The sequence below is a fragment of the Terrapene carolina genome, unplaced genomic scaffold (genome assembly GCF_002925995.2).
Source record: "Terrapene carolina triunguis isolate 2854851 unplaced genomic scaffold, T_m_triunguis-2.0 Scaffold58, whole genome shotgun sequence".
NCBI lineage: Eukaryota > Metazoa > Chordata > Testudines > Emydidae > Terrapene > Terrapene triunguis.
In genome coordinates this window covers 55,807,429-55,822,708 of record NW_020664409.1, presented here as the reverse complement: position 1 = coordinate 55,822,708, position 15,280 = coordinate 55,807,429, and the positions used below count along the sequence as shown (strand labels likewise).

The window sequence follows — 15,280 nt, the reverse complement described above, 5'->3', positions numbered from 1 at the left end:
ACGGATGCCTTGTTCAGTGTGGCTGTTCTCTGTTCCATGGTTCCATCATCTGGGAGAGGTGGCAGTGAAAGCGGGGAGTGCGCTGACATTCAGAGAAGGGGAAAACCAGAACTGGCGAGGCCAGAATGGGGCTATCGGAAAAGAACATCTCACTCTCCCACTTGACCTCGTGCAGGACTCATAGCAGAAGCGACAGAGGGGGAAAGGAGTAATTGAACTGATCCAACCAGCAGAGGAGTAGGGTATCACCCTGGAAAAGGGCACCAAGCCCTCCCCTGAAGCAGTACTGGCTGCGTTTGCTGTTGGTTTGGGAGGTGAAGAGGTCCCTGGTAGGAGTCACCCAGCAGTTGAAAATGCTGGTGACCACAGCACCATGAAGCTCCCACTCATGGTCAGTCACAAATTTCCTGCTGAGAGAGAGTCCGCAATCATGTTTTGAGTGCTGGGAAGATATGCTGCCGACAACAGGATCTTGTGGGCAATGCACCAATCCCAAGCCCCCTTGCTTGTTGATGTAGCAGATGGTGGTGTTGCCTGACATGTTGAGGATGTGACAGGAATGGCTGGGAGAAACACTCTCTCGCTCTCTCTGGAAAACCATGAAGTTCCAGGATGTTGATGTGCATCCGGGCCTCTCGAGCAGTCCATGTCTCCTGAGTCATATGCTCATCCATGTGGGCCACTCTGAACAAGGCATCTGTAGCAGATGATGCGTCTGTGATAACTGTGGTGGGAGGGGAAGACAGAAGGAATGGTATCCCAATACAAACCTGACTCAGATCCATACACCAGTGGAGGGAGGAGAGGAAAGAACCTCATGGGAAACAGTGAGTAGAAAGTCCATAGAGTGTTGCATGGGAAAGCAGACCCTATGGAGCCACAGTTGTAGGCAGCAAAAGCGAAGGCAGTCATGTAAATGCAAGCCGCCACGTGGTCAAGAAGAGAAAAGCAGGTCCTGACTGGGACAGAAAGACTGGATAGCACCCTGTAAATTAGCTCCTGCAGGGTCTGGAACCTGTCCTCTGGAGGTAGGCATGAGCTGAGATCGTGTTGATCCGTGCCCCCAGTGAATTCTAGGGATTTAGTGGGATCCAAAGTAAATTTTTCGACATTTATGCTGACCCCCAGTGAGGAGAGGAGTGTGAGCAGCATAGAGGTCGATGCTCGAGCTTCCTTTCTTGATCGGGCCACCAGCAGCCAGTCGTCAAGATAAGGGAATATAAGGACACCTTGACGCCAGAGGTGGGCTGCCACTACCGAGACGACTTTAGGGAAGACTCGTGGAGCAGTGGTGAGTCTGTACTGGAAGTGACGACGAACTGCCATGAATCTCAGGAAGTATCTGTGGATAGGATGGATATCCACATGAAAGTAAGCATCCTGCATATCGAGAGCTGTAAACCACATGCCTCTTTCTAAGGAAGGAATGACGGCTGCCAGGGTGAACATACAAATAACGTTGGCTTTCGTATAAAGCAGTTGAGACAGCAGAGGTAGAGGATCTGTTGCCACCCACCCTTCTCCTTGGGGACTAGGAAGTAGGTGGAACAGAACCTCGCTCCCTGACAGGTTGAGGGAACAGGTTCTATCGCCCCCCTTTGCACCAAGGAGTCCACTTCTAGGGCAAGGATACTGTCGTGAGAGTGATCCCCGAAGTGGGGTCGGGGCGGGGATGTGGGTGAGGTAGTGTTTTGAACTCGATCATATAGCCATGTCGAATAACATCCAGGACCTACTTGTCTGTTGTTATCGCACTCCAAGTTGCTAAGAAGAGCGCTAGGCACCCTCCAAAGGGGGTGGTTCAGGTGCATGGTATAAAGCATGATGGTTAGCGGCTCTCAAAGTGTACTCAGAAATAACAATTCTGTGAAGATTGGTCACGAGATGCAGAAGGTTGTGACGATGATGAACCTGAGGGACGGGGTCACTGGGTCCTCTACCATTTGCAAGGAGGCTCACAGGACTGCTGTTGGAAGAATTCGGGAGTTCTGAATCGCTGAGTCGGGGGTAGTCAGTAGAACTTGCACTTGGGCGCCAGTGTGTCAATCCCCAGCAATTGGAGAGTGGCTCTAGAGCCTTTGAGGGAGTGAAGGGAGTCAACAGTCTTCTTGATTGAAGAGATGAGACTCATCCAAAGGAAGGCCCTCAGTGGTGATCTGGAACTCCCTCAGAAAACTGGACAAATGTATCCAGGACTCTCTTCAGATGACAATCCCCATAGCCATTGTGCGCGAAGAAGTGTCTGCTGCATCCACTGTAGCCTGCAGCATTGTCCTCGCAACCAGCTTCCCTTCCTCTAGGGTAGTCTGGAATCGGGCTTGATCCCGCTGGGGCAGTTTGTCTGTGAAATCCATTAGCTTGCTGTAGGTAAGGAAGTCATATTTCACAAACAGAACCAACTAATTTGAAATACGAAACTGGAGACTGGCAGAGGAAAAAACAACATTGCAGCCCAGAAGGTCCAGGCGTTTGCCCTCTTTATCTGCTGGGGTGGAATGCAGGTGCTGCTGACGGGCCCATTCCATCCCTGCCTGAATGATGAGGGAGTTGGGTAGTGGGTGAAAAAGAAACTCACACACCTTTGGAGGCATGTAGTACCTCTTCTCTGCCCCTTTGGGGGTGGGTGTGCAAGTGGCTGGAGTGTGCCGGACAGTCTGGGCCAGTTGAAGGATGGTCTCGTTGATTGGCAGGGCCACTTGGGCCAGTACCGAGGTATGCAAGATATCAACTAGTTGATGCTGCTTATCTTGCACCTCCTCCAGTGGGATGTTGAGGGCACTAGCCACCCTATGGAGCAGATCCTGGAATTGTTGGTAGTCATCCAGGGGCGAGGAGGGAGTCAAGGACACCGTAGTATCCAGGGAAGACAAAGGGAAGCACTCAGGTTCCGGTGGTACTGTCAGAGTCAGACTAAAGCAACACATCTTCTAACAGCAGTTTGGAACACCTGCTCAATGATGGCTGAAGGGGGGAGACGGGAGACTCTTCATGAGCAGAGCGGGAAGGTGCCAATGGTGGATACTGCAGCCACGATCCCCAGTACAGCCATCCCAGCAGTTCCGACGGATGCTGATATGGGCCCCACGAGTAGGGTATCAATGACCCTAGTGCTGTGTAAAGAGAAGATATTGCCATTGAGCTGGCGGGGCCTTGGAGTAGTCATACCAGCAGTACAGGAAGGGCGGATCCTGAGCGCCGTCCGAGTCCTCCGACCCTGAGAAATCAGAGGTTGGTTCAAATGCAATGCTGTTGGAATGTTGGAACAACAGGAGCCTCAGGGGACCGGGCGGGAACATGGCCCAAAGCAGGCAAGTCTAGCGTGGGGAAACACACCCTCCGAGGAGACGACATAATACAAGGGCGTGGAGACCTCTCCTCAGAAGAGGCTCCGACTTGGACAATGCTGTGATGAGAAGGAACCGAGGGCACAGTCAGTCGACCCCACCCTTTATCACCTTGGATGTAACCATGAGATGGATCAAGAATGCATGCATGGACCAACACACACTACTACTTTCAAAAGTTCCAGCTCCAGATGCATGGCACACGTGTATAACCCTCAGTGGAATACAATAGGAACCATCAAAGAAGAGGCGGCAGTTATAGGAAGGGACTTTCAACTGATTACTAGCTCCTTATTCAAATTGTCTTCTCTCCTCTATTCCCACTCCAATTCTTCCATTACTCCTTGTTCCTCCCAATTCACTTGTGAGGATATTACATCTAAGTTCTAGGAAGTTCTTACCACCCTTCAGGTGTTATAGAAATAACTAGTCAACAGCTTTTCTTGTAAAGTGGGTAATGAATGACAAAAGGGAGAGGGAAAGAAGGTGGGTAAGGTAATATCTTTTATTGGACCAACTTCTGTTGGTGAGAGAGAAGCTTTCAAGCTTACACAGGTCTTTGAAACTTACTCAGAGTGTCACAGCTAAATACAAGATGGAACAGATTGTTTGGCATAACTAGTTAAGACTAAGGCTGCGTGTCTATCATGGAGGGCCTCATAAAAGAATTGGTTGTAGAGGGCTATCTTGGTTTGAGTGATCATGAGCTAATTCAATTTAAACTAAGTGGAAGAATAAACAAAAATAGCTCTGCAACAAGGATCCTTGATTTCAAAAGAGCTAACTTAAAAAAATTAAGAGAATTATTCAGGGAAGTGGACTGGACTGAAGATTTCAAGTATCCAAATGTGGAGGAAGGTTGGAATTACTTTCATTCAAAGTTGCAGAAGCTATCTGAAGCCTGCATTCCAAGCAAGGAGAAAAAATTTGTAGGGAAGGGTTGCAGCACAAGCTGGATGAGCAAGCATCCTCAAACAGGTGATTAAGAGAAAGCGGAAAGCCTACAATTAGATGGGAGGGATCAGCAAGGAAAGCTACCTCTTGGAGGTCAGAAAGTGTAGGGATAACGTGAGAACTACCAAAAAGCCAAGCAGAGTTGCACCTTGCAAAGGAAATTAAAACCAATAGTAAAAGGTTCTATAGCCGTATAAATAAGAAGAAAACAAGGAAAGAAGTGGGACCGCTAAGCACTGATGATGGGGTGGAGATTAAAGATTATCTAGGCATAGCCCAACACCTAAACACTTTGCCTTAGTTTTTAATGAAGTTATTGAAGAGTTTAGGGGTAGTGGCAGGGTGACTAATGGCAACAAGGATATAGAGGTAGAAATTTCCACATCTGAGGTGGAAGTCATACTCAAACAGCTTCTTTGGACTAAATTGGGGGGCCCAGATAATCTCCATTCAAGAATATTAAAGGAACTGGCACATGAAATTGCAAGTCCAATAGCAAGAATTTTTAATGAATCTGTAAACTCGAGGGTGGTACTCTATGACTGGAGAACTGCTAATATAGTTCCTATTTTTAAGAAAGGGAAAAGCGATCCGGGAAACTACAGGCCTGTTAGTTTGACCTTAATTATATGCAAGGTCTTGGAACAAATTTTGAAAGAGAAAGCAGTTAAGGACATAGAGTTGAACAGTAATTGGGATAAAATACAACATGGTTTTAAAAAAGGTAGATTGTGCCAGACCAACCTGATCTCCTTTTTTGATCAAATAATGGATTTTTTTAAGACAAAGGAAATGCAGTAGATCTAATCTACCTGGATTTCAGTTAGGCATCTGATACAGTTCCACATGGGAAATAATTAGTTAAATTGGAGAAGATGGGGATTAATATAAGAACTGAAAGGTGGATAAGGAACTGGTTAAAGGGGAGATTACAACAGGTCATACTGAAAGGTGAATTGTCAGGCTGGAGGGAAGTTATTAGTGGAGTTCCTCAGGAATCAGTGTTGGGACCAATTTTATTTAACATATTTATTACTGACCTTGGCACAAGTGTCCTAATAATATTTATGGATGACACAAAGTTGGGAGGGGATTGGAATACCATACAAGAAGATCTGGATGAGTTTGTAAACTGAAGTAATAGAAATGGGATGAAATTTAATAGTGCAAAGTCATGCATTTAGGGACTACAGTATTTTTGCTATAAGATGGGGATTTATCAGTTGGAAGTGACAGAGGAGAAAGACCTGGGTATATTGGTTGCTCACAGGATGAGTATGAGCCATCAATATGATATGGCCATGAAAAAAACTAATGCAGTCCTAGGATGCATCAGGCAAAGTATTTCCAGTAGAGACAGGGAAGTGTTAGTACCACTAAACAAGGCACTGGTGAGACCAGAATTGCACATGGTATTCCAAATGAGGTCTCCCATGTTTAAAAAAGATGAATCGAACTGGAACAGGTGCAGAGAAGGGCTACTAGGTGATCCGATGAATGGAAAACCTACCTTCTGAGAGGAGACTCAAAGATCTTGGTTTGTTTAGCCTAACCAAAAGAAGACAGATGGGAAATATGATTGCCCTCTATAAATATAGTAGAGGGATGAATACCAGGGAGAGAGAGAGGTTATTTAAGTTAAGCGCCAATGTGGACACAAGAACAAATGGATATAAACTGGCCATCAACAAGTTCAGGCTTGAAATTAGGCGAAGGTTTCTAACCATCAGAGGAGTGAAGTTCTGGAACTCACACAGGAAAATGATAACAGACGAAAAACACCACATCACCTGTGGGTGAACACTTTTCACAAAGCTATCATTCTATATCTGACCTATCAGTTCTCTTCCTCAAAGGAAACCTACACAACACTTTCAAAAGACGAGCCTGGGAGATTAAATTCATAACTTTGCTAGACAGTAAAAATCATGGACTGAATAGAGACACTGGATTTATGGTTTATTACAATAATCTATAGCACAGTAACAATCCCCCCCTCCAGCTGCTCTTATTCCCTCCCCCTCCCTTCCTGTCCTCCCTTATGACTGGAGGGGCCACTTCACCTTGAATGGTCCCTTGAAATATGTCTTAACTACTAATGCGAAGCAATCTGTTCCATCTTGTATTTAGCTTTAACACTCTGCATAAATTTCCCAGACCTGAAGAAAATCTCTGTGAAGCTTGAAAGCTTGTCTCACTTACCAACAGAAGGTGGTCCAATAAAAGATATTACCTCACCCACCTTGTCTCTCTAATATACTAGGACCAACATGGCTACAACAACACTGCATAAAACAAAGGGGCAAGGGGAGCAGGAAAGACACACCATACAATGTAACATTTATAGATTATTAGGGTTCGTTTCTCACTAAAATCCCTGAAACAAAACAGGCTCTAAACCAAAGATTCTGTTCAATTCTTGTCATGTTTAACAAGAATCTATTAAGTCACTCACATCTTTTAGTCTCTCTCCCTGCTTCAGGTTCACCTGGCAAGAGTAGGAAATAGGACCACCATAAATAAGGGACAACTCCAAAGAATCATGTAGGGAAAAACAGATTTCCCCATGCCCCCAAGTGACAGTGAACAGTGTTGGGGTTTCCCCAAGACCTTTTCCACTCGGTTCCCAAAGAACTCATTTCGACTCCAGTCTTATCACTCAGGTTCCTTTATTTGGTATAGAGCAAAGCTACATTGAGTTGATCAGACTCAAGTGTACGGGGTGGGTACAGAGCATACCACACTATAAAGTTACACAGAAGCACTTTACCTTATATAACATCTTTACCAAGACTAACAACATATACATCCTTAACTATACACTGCGCATCATTTGCTTCTGGATTGGCTTGGTTGCTTTGCAGGAACCAATCCCTGTACAGCATGCTCCGACCACACACTGCGCAGGCACACGTACTCTTTACCTCATCTTACATTACAGGCATATCTTGTCTATTCTAAATGGTACCAGAGTGTTCCCCTGTATCTTAGCCAGTAAAGACATCCTGTCTCTAGCCTACTGATCCATTTATCTTCTCAGTCATGCCCACTAAGAAATGAGGCAAGTTACTTATATCCAGGCCTACAAAGAGAGAGAGAGGGGTTGTGTGCTGCAGGGCACCTCAATAATCTGGCTACAATTAAGCCTTCCACCTTTGATCTTGAAACTCCCTCCTACTTCTGAAAGGAGGGGAGAGCACAGACCTCTGACTCATCAGGCCTAGACTTCTCAGAAAGGACCCTCTTGGTACGTCACACAGGCTCCACCTAATCCAAAGCCAGAGGAAGTGATGATGGCATCGAGTGGGAGAGGCAGCACAGGCGTTGCGCCTCTCTTTCAGAGTGGCCATCCTGTACTGAGGATCTAAAAAAATCTCAGGAGGGGAAACAGTTTCTCACTTAAAAAAAAAAATCAGGGCTCCCTGGAGGCTCCACAGATATCTGTTTCTATAGATAAATATATTTTGAAAAAAAAAAGACCAAGTCTGGTCACTTACTCACCCTGACCATCACTTTATAAAAGTGATGGTCAAAATAATTGAGTCCAGAAACTGGTGATGAAAAAACTAACCTATTAAGAAAAAATACAGAAGTTTGGAAAAAGGATTTCGATATCTGATTACTCTATATTAAATTCCCAGGAAAAACACTCCAGCAGTAAAGCTTATACAGTTACTATTTTTGTTAATTAATAACAAATAGCAATTGATAGCCCTTCTTTAGCAAATTTTCTTCTTGTAGCTGTTATTTCTAACTGTTACATGGAATCAAAAAGTTTTACTTTGAAGAAAACATTGTTACTACCCACCCTAGACTTGGCTGCATCTCCGGGGAAATGAAGTGATCCATTATATCTCCCTAACAAGGGAAGAACTGATGTGCTAACTGCAAAAGGAATGATAAACTTACCTTACTGTAACTGTGGTTACTTGTTTGCTTGGAAGTGGGTAGTAGGAGTCCTACTTAAACAATGACTGCAGGACATCTCTACCAAAGTGGGCATCCAAGCTGGAAGCCTCTACCAAAAAGTTGTATCTTGAAAAGGTGTGGACCAAGCTCCACGCAGCTGCCCTACAGATTTCAGAAATAGAGACATTCTTCAAAACAGGTGGCAGAAGCTGTCTTAGCTCTAGTGGTATGAGCTCTAAAGTGGGCAGGTGGTTCTAACAAATACCGGTAACTCATATCCTGCTCTTACACAGTTGGAGATCCATTTTCATAATCGCTCTGAGGAAAATACCTCACCCTTAATCCTTTCAGCAAAGGCAATAAACAAACAGTCTAGGTGTGTTCCTGAACAATTTAATCTTGTTAAGATAGTTTGACAATGCCCTTATTACCTCAAGTGTATGAAATTTTCCTTTCCCCAGGGTTGAGTGAGACTTGAGGAAGAAAACCAGATGATGAATACATTGGTTAATTTGGAACTCAAACAACTCCAGAACTTGGGATGAGACATGAGAGTAACCCTATGCTTATGAGACACTGTATAAGGGGTACCCATCGTGAATGTGCGAATATCCTCTACCCTCTGAGCTGATGTAATAACTACTAAAACAGCAATCTAAGGCCTGGTCCACACTAACCCCCCACTTCGAACTAAGGGCTGGTCTACACCCAGCCGCTAGTTCGGCGGCTGGGGATCGAAGTTCTGAGTTCGACTTATCGCGTCTGGTCTGGACACGATAAGTCGAACCAGGAAGTGCTCGCTGTCGACTGCGGTACTCCAGCTCGGCGAGAGGAGTACCGCGGAGTCGACGGGGAGCCTGCCTGCCGCGTGTGGACCGCGTCTGAACCGCGGTAAGTTCGAAGTAAGGTATGTCGACTTCAGCTATGTTATTCACGTAGCTGAAGTTGCGTACCTTACTTCGACTTGGGGGGGTTAGTGTAGACCAGGCCTCAGGTACGCAAATTCAGCTACGTTAATAACGTAGCTGAATTCGAAGTACCTTAGTTCGAACTTACCGTGGGTCCAGATGCAGCAGGCAGGCTCCCCCGTCGATGCCGCGTACTCCTCTCGCCGAGCTGGAGTACCGGCGTCGACGGCGAGCACTTCCGGGATCGATTTATCGCGTCTAGACAAGACGCAATAAATCGATCCCAGAAGATCGATTGCTTACGGCCGGACCAGGAAGTAAGTATAGACCTGCCCTTAATGGAAAGTGATATAGGGAACAGGATACTAACGGCTCAAAACAGGGAGGGGGCCAATCAACCTTGCTAATATTATATTGAGGTCTCAAGAGGAAAGGGGCTCCTAAACAGAGGGAAAAACCTATTATGTACCCTAGGGAACCCTGTCACTATAGGGTTGGAAAATACAGAATGACCCTGTATAGAGGGTGTAGAAGTCTCGGCCGAGGTTCGGCCCTCAGCGGGGCTGTGGAGTATCCCACCGCCTCGCTCTGGTCCGCCGTCAGTCCTGGTCCAGCGGTAGTGTGGGATAGCAAACACACGGTCAGGGGCTGAGCCAATAGGTCAGAAAAAGCCCCGGGCCCTCAATTAGGGCGGGGCAGCAATCACACAGTCTGGAGCTCAGGCCCTCAAGCAAGGGCTGAGTCAGTGTTTGTAGCGGCCCAGGCCCTAGGTCAGGGCGGGGCAGCAATCAAATAGCCAGGAACTCAGGCCCTTAAGCAGGGGCTGAGTCTATGAGCGAGAGGTCCCAGCCTCGCTAGGCCAGGAAAAAGGGGGAGCCTGCCACCCAAGGGGTGGGTGGCAGGGGGGACGCAGGCCCTCACACTCCACTGCGTCCCAGCCCGGGGCCCTAGCAACAGCGGAAACTCGCTGCTGTCAGTGGGGATCCTGGCCGCAACACACTGACATAGGCTCTGGCAGCGTTGCAGCCAGACTGGGGTCGGCTGCCCCCGGGCTACTTCCACACTCTCCCTCGTAGGGTACCTGGGCCATACTAGTGTCCTCGGTGGTCTCCACGAGCATCTGTTCCTCCGGGTAGATAGCGAAGGGTAGGTTCGGCTCCTCCTCGGGATAGCGAAAAAGGGGCAGGCTCGGCTCCTCCTCGGGATAGCGGGAAAGGGGCAGGCTCAGCTCCTCCTCGGGATAGCGGGAAAGGGGCAGGCTCGGCCAGTCCTCCTCAGGGTAACGGGCAAGGGATAGGCTCGGCTGGCCTGGTGAGTCAGCAGGCCGGTCGCGGCCTGCTGCTGTCTCCCAAATGGGAGCTCGGCCACAGACGTCTGCTCTCTCCGCCGGCTTGTTCTCCATTGAGCTCTGCAGGCGGGCTTTTATACTTCCGGGTCGGCGCCGTGACCTCTGAGGGGCAGGCGCTGGACCTGGTGGCTCCGCCCACGTTGGTGTTAGGGGAGGTTCGGCCCTCAGCGGGGCTGTGGGGTATCCCACCGCCTCGCTACAGAGGGTAATATGCATATATTGCTGCTAGATGTACCCTTATGGAGCTGACAAACTCCAGATTGCTTAAGGGCTAGTAGATGTTGAAATGGGCGATGTCAAAGGAGAGAGCTGATTCTGAGATGCCCAAACAAAAAACTTCTCCTTAGCTTTTTCAAGTCTAGTTTAAGGCTTTCCTGCTTTGGAGTAGAATTTTGGCACAGCTTTTGGTGGATGTCACCCAGCTGGCATCCAGGCTGCCAGATGTAGCAGATTGGGGTCCAGGTGCAGGATCTGACCATTGGTCTGCAAGACTATGTCAGACAGAGCAGCCACAGTGTTTGGGGCTTACGTTGAGAGGTTCACCAGATCTGAATTCCAAACTGTCTGGCCAATGCTGCAAATCTTTCAGTTTCCTCAGTAGCATGGGACTCAGGGGAAAAGCATGTATCAGTCCTGGTATCCAGGGGATGAGAAAGGCATCTGACAGGGAGCCAGGACTGGAGCCCCCTCTGGAGCAGAACACTTGACATTTCTTGTTCTGGTCTGTGGCAAGTAGCTCTACTGATGGATAACCCCACCTGAAAAAAAAGTTCTGCAACACTGCATCCTTGATCAACTCCTCATCGCTATCTGAACTGTCTACCGAAGTAAATGGCTAGAGAGTTCTGAATGACTGGCAGATGCAGGGCCAGTGGTATGATCTGGAGATGAATATACCAATTCCAAAGTCAAACAGCTTCCTGACAGAGCAGAGATGACCTGGCTCCTCTCTGTCTACTGATAAAATGCATAACTGTGGTGTCTGTCTGTCTGCACCCGGACTGTGGACCATGGAGTAAAAGCAGAAATGTTTTATATCTCCAGATGGATGGCTCTCCACTCTAGACATTTATGTATAGGTGAGATTCCTGAAGGAAACACATACCCTGAGTTTAAAGATTATGTCAATGAGCTCTCCCAACCTGTTTGGAGGCATCTGTCACCAGTTTTGGTAGGTCGAGATGCAGAAAAGGGTACTGTATTGCACACATGACGAGGGTCTTTCCACCAGTTTAACAAGGAGCGGCTGCTTTAAGGGACCATGACCTCCATGTTCATTTGGTGCCTCGTGAGTAGATACGCTGATTTCAACCACCCTGGAATGGAGAGTAGGTGAAGTCTGGCAAACCACATTAAGTAGGTGCATGAGGTCACGTGTCCCAGAAGTCGGAGGCATGCTCTTACTGATATCTTTGGCTGAGCTTCAAGTGGTTGAAACCACTCTGGGTATCCCAAATGCTCGTAGTCAGGACTATCTTCTCATCACCACAGATGTGGCCACAATGTGTGCCACTGTATCAGATGCATCTAGAGCTGCATGTAGGGACATGCAAGCTACCAGCTGCCTTTTGTTCATTATAGATTCTAACTCTTCCTTATATTCCATAGGAAACCTGCTTGTAAATTGAAACAGCTTGTCCCAGTGGAAGTAACTGTACTTTGTGAGAAGTACCTCATTATTAGCTACTCTCATTTGGAGGCTGGGTGATAAGTAGATTTTACATCCAAATAAGACCAACTTTTCAGGGTCCTTCTCACTAGTTGTTGGCTTGAGATGTCCTTGTTGTTTGGACTTCTCCTGGATAGCATCTACAACCAGAGATCCTGGCACTGGGTGAGAGCAGAAACACTCAAATCCATTAGAAGGGACTAATTCTGAGCTCAGCTAGACTGGACAGTTGCTGGGCAACTGAACACGCACTGTACAGTGACTAGAGGTGAGGGCTCTGTACGTGAGAGTCTCTAGGTACCTGTTCTCACTGGTACATCTTGAAGTAAATTAACTGCTGTATTTTAGATAACTAATTCCCACAGCGTTTTAAAGCTTCATTTGAGTAGCCTATTATGAAAATGCAATCAATAAATAAATAAATAAAAACCACCATTACGCAATTTCTCCCCCATAGTCCCCAGAGATGTCTCACGTACCCTCAGGGGTATGCGTATTGCAATTTCGGAATCCCTTATCTACATTATCAACTAACACCAGTTTACTCGTAACTAACAATTCAGTAACAGGACAGTGTTTATCGCTAGGAAAGCAGGTGGACACTGGAAGGGTTCCATCTTGCTGCCATAGGGGAAAAGAAGGAGCCAAGGGATGGCTGGACCGTCTCCATCTTTTATGACCTGGAGTGGGGAGGGGTCACAAAGACAATGCTGGCCAAAAGAATCTGATCTCGCATGCATAAGTCTCATGGGCACCAAGAATGGAATCCACGTGGACAATCACTAAAAGACAGACAGGCTGTGCTTAGATTACACTAAATGCCATTGTAAAATCCAACTTTTTAAATCTAGTAAAATACTACTAGTTAACATAAATGGATAAGAAGAAGGAAGACCCTCATTCAGAGACACGGCAGTCAAAGTAGCAAAGGAAGAAAAGGTGGAGACTGGCTCAAAAAAAAGACCAACCAAGTTATATATAATTAATAGCAACTTTGTTCACACAATATTAAGTGAAACCATGGGGGGTGTGATTGAACAAGAAAAGAAGTTGGGTAGATAGACAGCAGAGGACTGAATATGGTGAAGATGTATTTGAATTGTATGGCATAAGGAGGGTTTGGAAAGAGTTTAGCCGCAAAGAAGACAGAAATGAATAGAAGGCAGAGTAAAAGCACAAAGAAAGTCAAGCATGCTGGGTTTTTCACCACTGTTGCTCTATTGGATGAAAATTACAGTGAGCCAGTGATGACAAGAACAACTCTGGTTGTAAGAGTACCATTTGCTACAAAATCAAATACATACAGTTTGTAAAGCATTTTGTGATGCCTTCTGAATAATGGCTGTCAAATAAAAAAAAATACTGGTTTTAAAACTGCTTAGACAGGATGTTGATTAGTTTATACTTGAAGATGGGATTTGAGACTTATGCCAAAGAGTATTTTCAGCGCAACTGAGTATGTCCCAACATACTGACTGGGGGACAAATCAGTACATGTAATTAAAACCAGACACTTTCAGAACAAAAAGGAAATGCTTCTCCATAAAGTCAGCCTGTGGAATTCTTTGTGACAGCAGCTCCGAGTTCAATACTGCAATTTGAGAATTTTATCACCAACATAATCTGTAGCTACTTGTGCCAAGACTGGAGTAATGAAACATTATGCTTCATAGCATGCGCTGAGCTCCACAGGGGGTAAAAAAGAATATAGCTTCCATATTCATGGCTCAATTGGCCAGCTGCATTATGGGTTTTATTGAAGAGTTTTAGTTCTTTTCACAGACGCATCAGATATTAGGTTGTACCACTATCGTAGTCACAACACACGTCTTGAGTTGGTATCACATATCCTTTCATTTTCCTTATTATATCCCTGACCTCTCAAAACTTGCAACAAACTTCAATTCAAACCTTTTTTATCAACTGATTTTCCAGCAAACCAGTGATGTAGAGTATTAAATTATGTCAAAATAATCTAATTTGACTGTCTTAGCCAATTTCTTCTTGTTTAGTCTACAAGTAGTTTGTCTGTTAATATCTGTTTCTTTATCTTTAACATCCAACAAAGTCATACCTAGGTTAACAGATTTCTTCTGCAACTCATTCAATCTTCGCAATCGTTCTTCATTCCTGGCTTTCAGCAGATCAACATTGAGACTGGAGCTTGAGTGCAAAGAGAAGCTGTCAGGCTGTGGTGGTGGTGACTTGCTAAAAGGGACATCATCCTGCAGATTTAGAAAACATGGGAAGATTTCAGTAAATATGACACTCCTGCTGAAGGGCCACTAGGTATACAACCCATGTATATTATGTATATACACATAATCTACAGCCATATAATATGTCACCTACTGAAATAAGGAACACAGTAATTGTCATCTAGTCTACTGGATTCTCTCTGACTGTGGCCAATACCAATGTTTCAGAGTAAGATGCAAGAAACTCCACAATAGGCAAATCTCCTTCCAATTCCTAATAGTTAGAAATTAATTTGCCCTGAAAAAAAAGGTTTAATATCTCTTCCAAGCATTAGCTACTGTAACTGTAGATATAAGTGTCTAGTTCCTTTTTGAATCTTGCTAAGTTTTTGGTCTCAATGACATCCTGTGGTAATGAGTTCCACAGTTTAACTACATATCATGTAAAAAAGAAAAAAAAAGAAAAAAAAAAGGATTTCCTTTCATCAGATTTCAGTTGTCACCTTTTGATTTCATTGATTGTTCCTTTGTTCTTGTGTTATAAAAGAGAGAACAGAAGCTCCCAATCTATCTTCTCTATACTGTACCAATCATTATTTTATATACTTTTATCATGTCCCCTCTTATTAGTCTCCTTTGTAAAGTAAACTACCCCAATCTTCTCAATCTCTCTATACAACAGTTTTTCCATACCACTACTCATATTAGTCTCTCTTCTCAGAAACCCCTGAGGTTTCTTCATCAAATGCAGAAGAGAGGTGCAGGGGTGGGGAGAGAAACATTTCATACATACAGTAAATTCCATTGCTTTCTTCTTTATTCGTCTCCTCTCCCTTGCAGATGGTGGTGGCTGTGAAGATAAATTAACTTCTTCGAAAGCTGGAAAGGTTTCCCCATTAGTGCCTGGAAAAGGGAAAGTGAACAAATCCCTTAAGAAAATCAAATCACCA

At 45.4% G+C, this 15,280-nt stretch overlaps 1 protein-coding gene across 1 annotated transcript in view; it reads right to left on the bottom strand.

The window, feature by feature from the left end:
- The window catches only part of CSPP1 (centrosome and spindle pole associated protein 1), a 150,063-nt gene that overhangs the window by 3,445 nt on the left and 131,338 nt on the right, over positions 1 to 15,280 (bottom strand). The window contains exons 26-27 of the mRNA XM_026659714.1: positions 15,124 to 15,233; positions 14,207 to 14,357 (exon numbers count right to left, since the gene is read on the bottom strand). Coding sequence (XP_026515499.1) covers positions 14,207 to 14,357; positions 15,124 to 15,233 — 261 coding nt within the window. The remainder of the gene's footprint in view (positions 1 to 14,206; positions 14,358 to 15,123; positions 15,234 to 15,280) is intronic.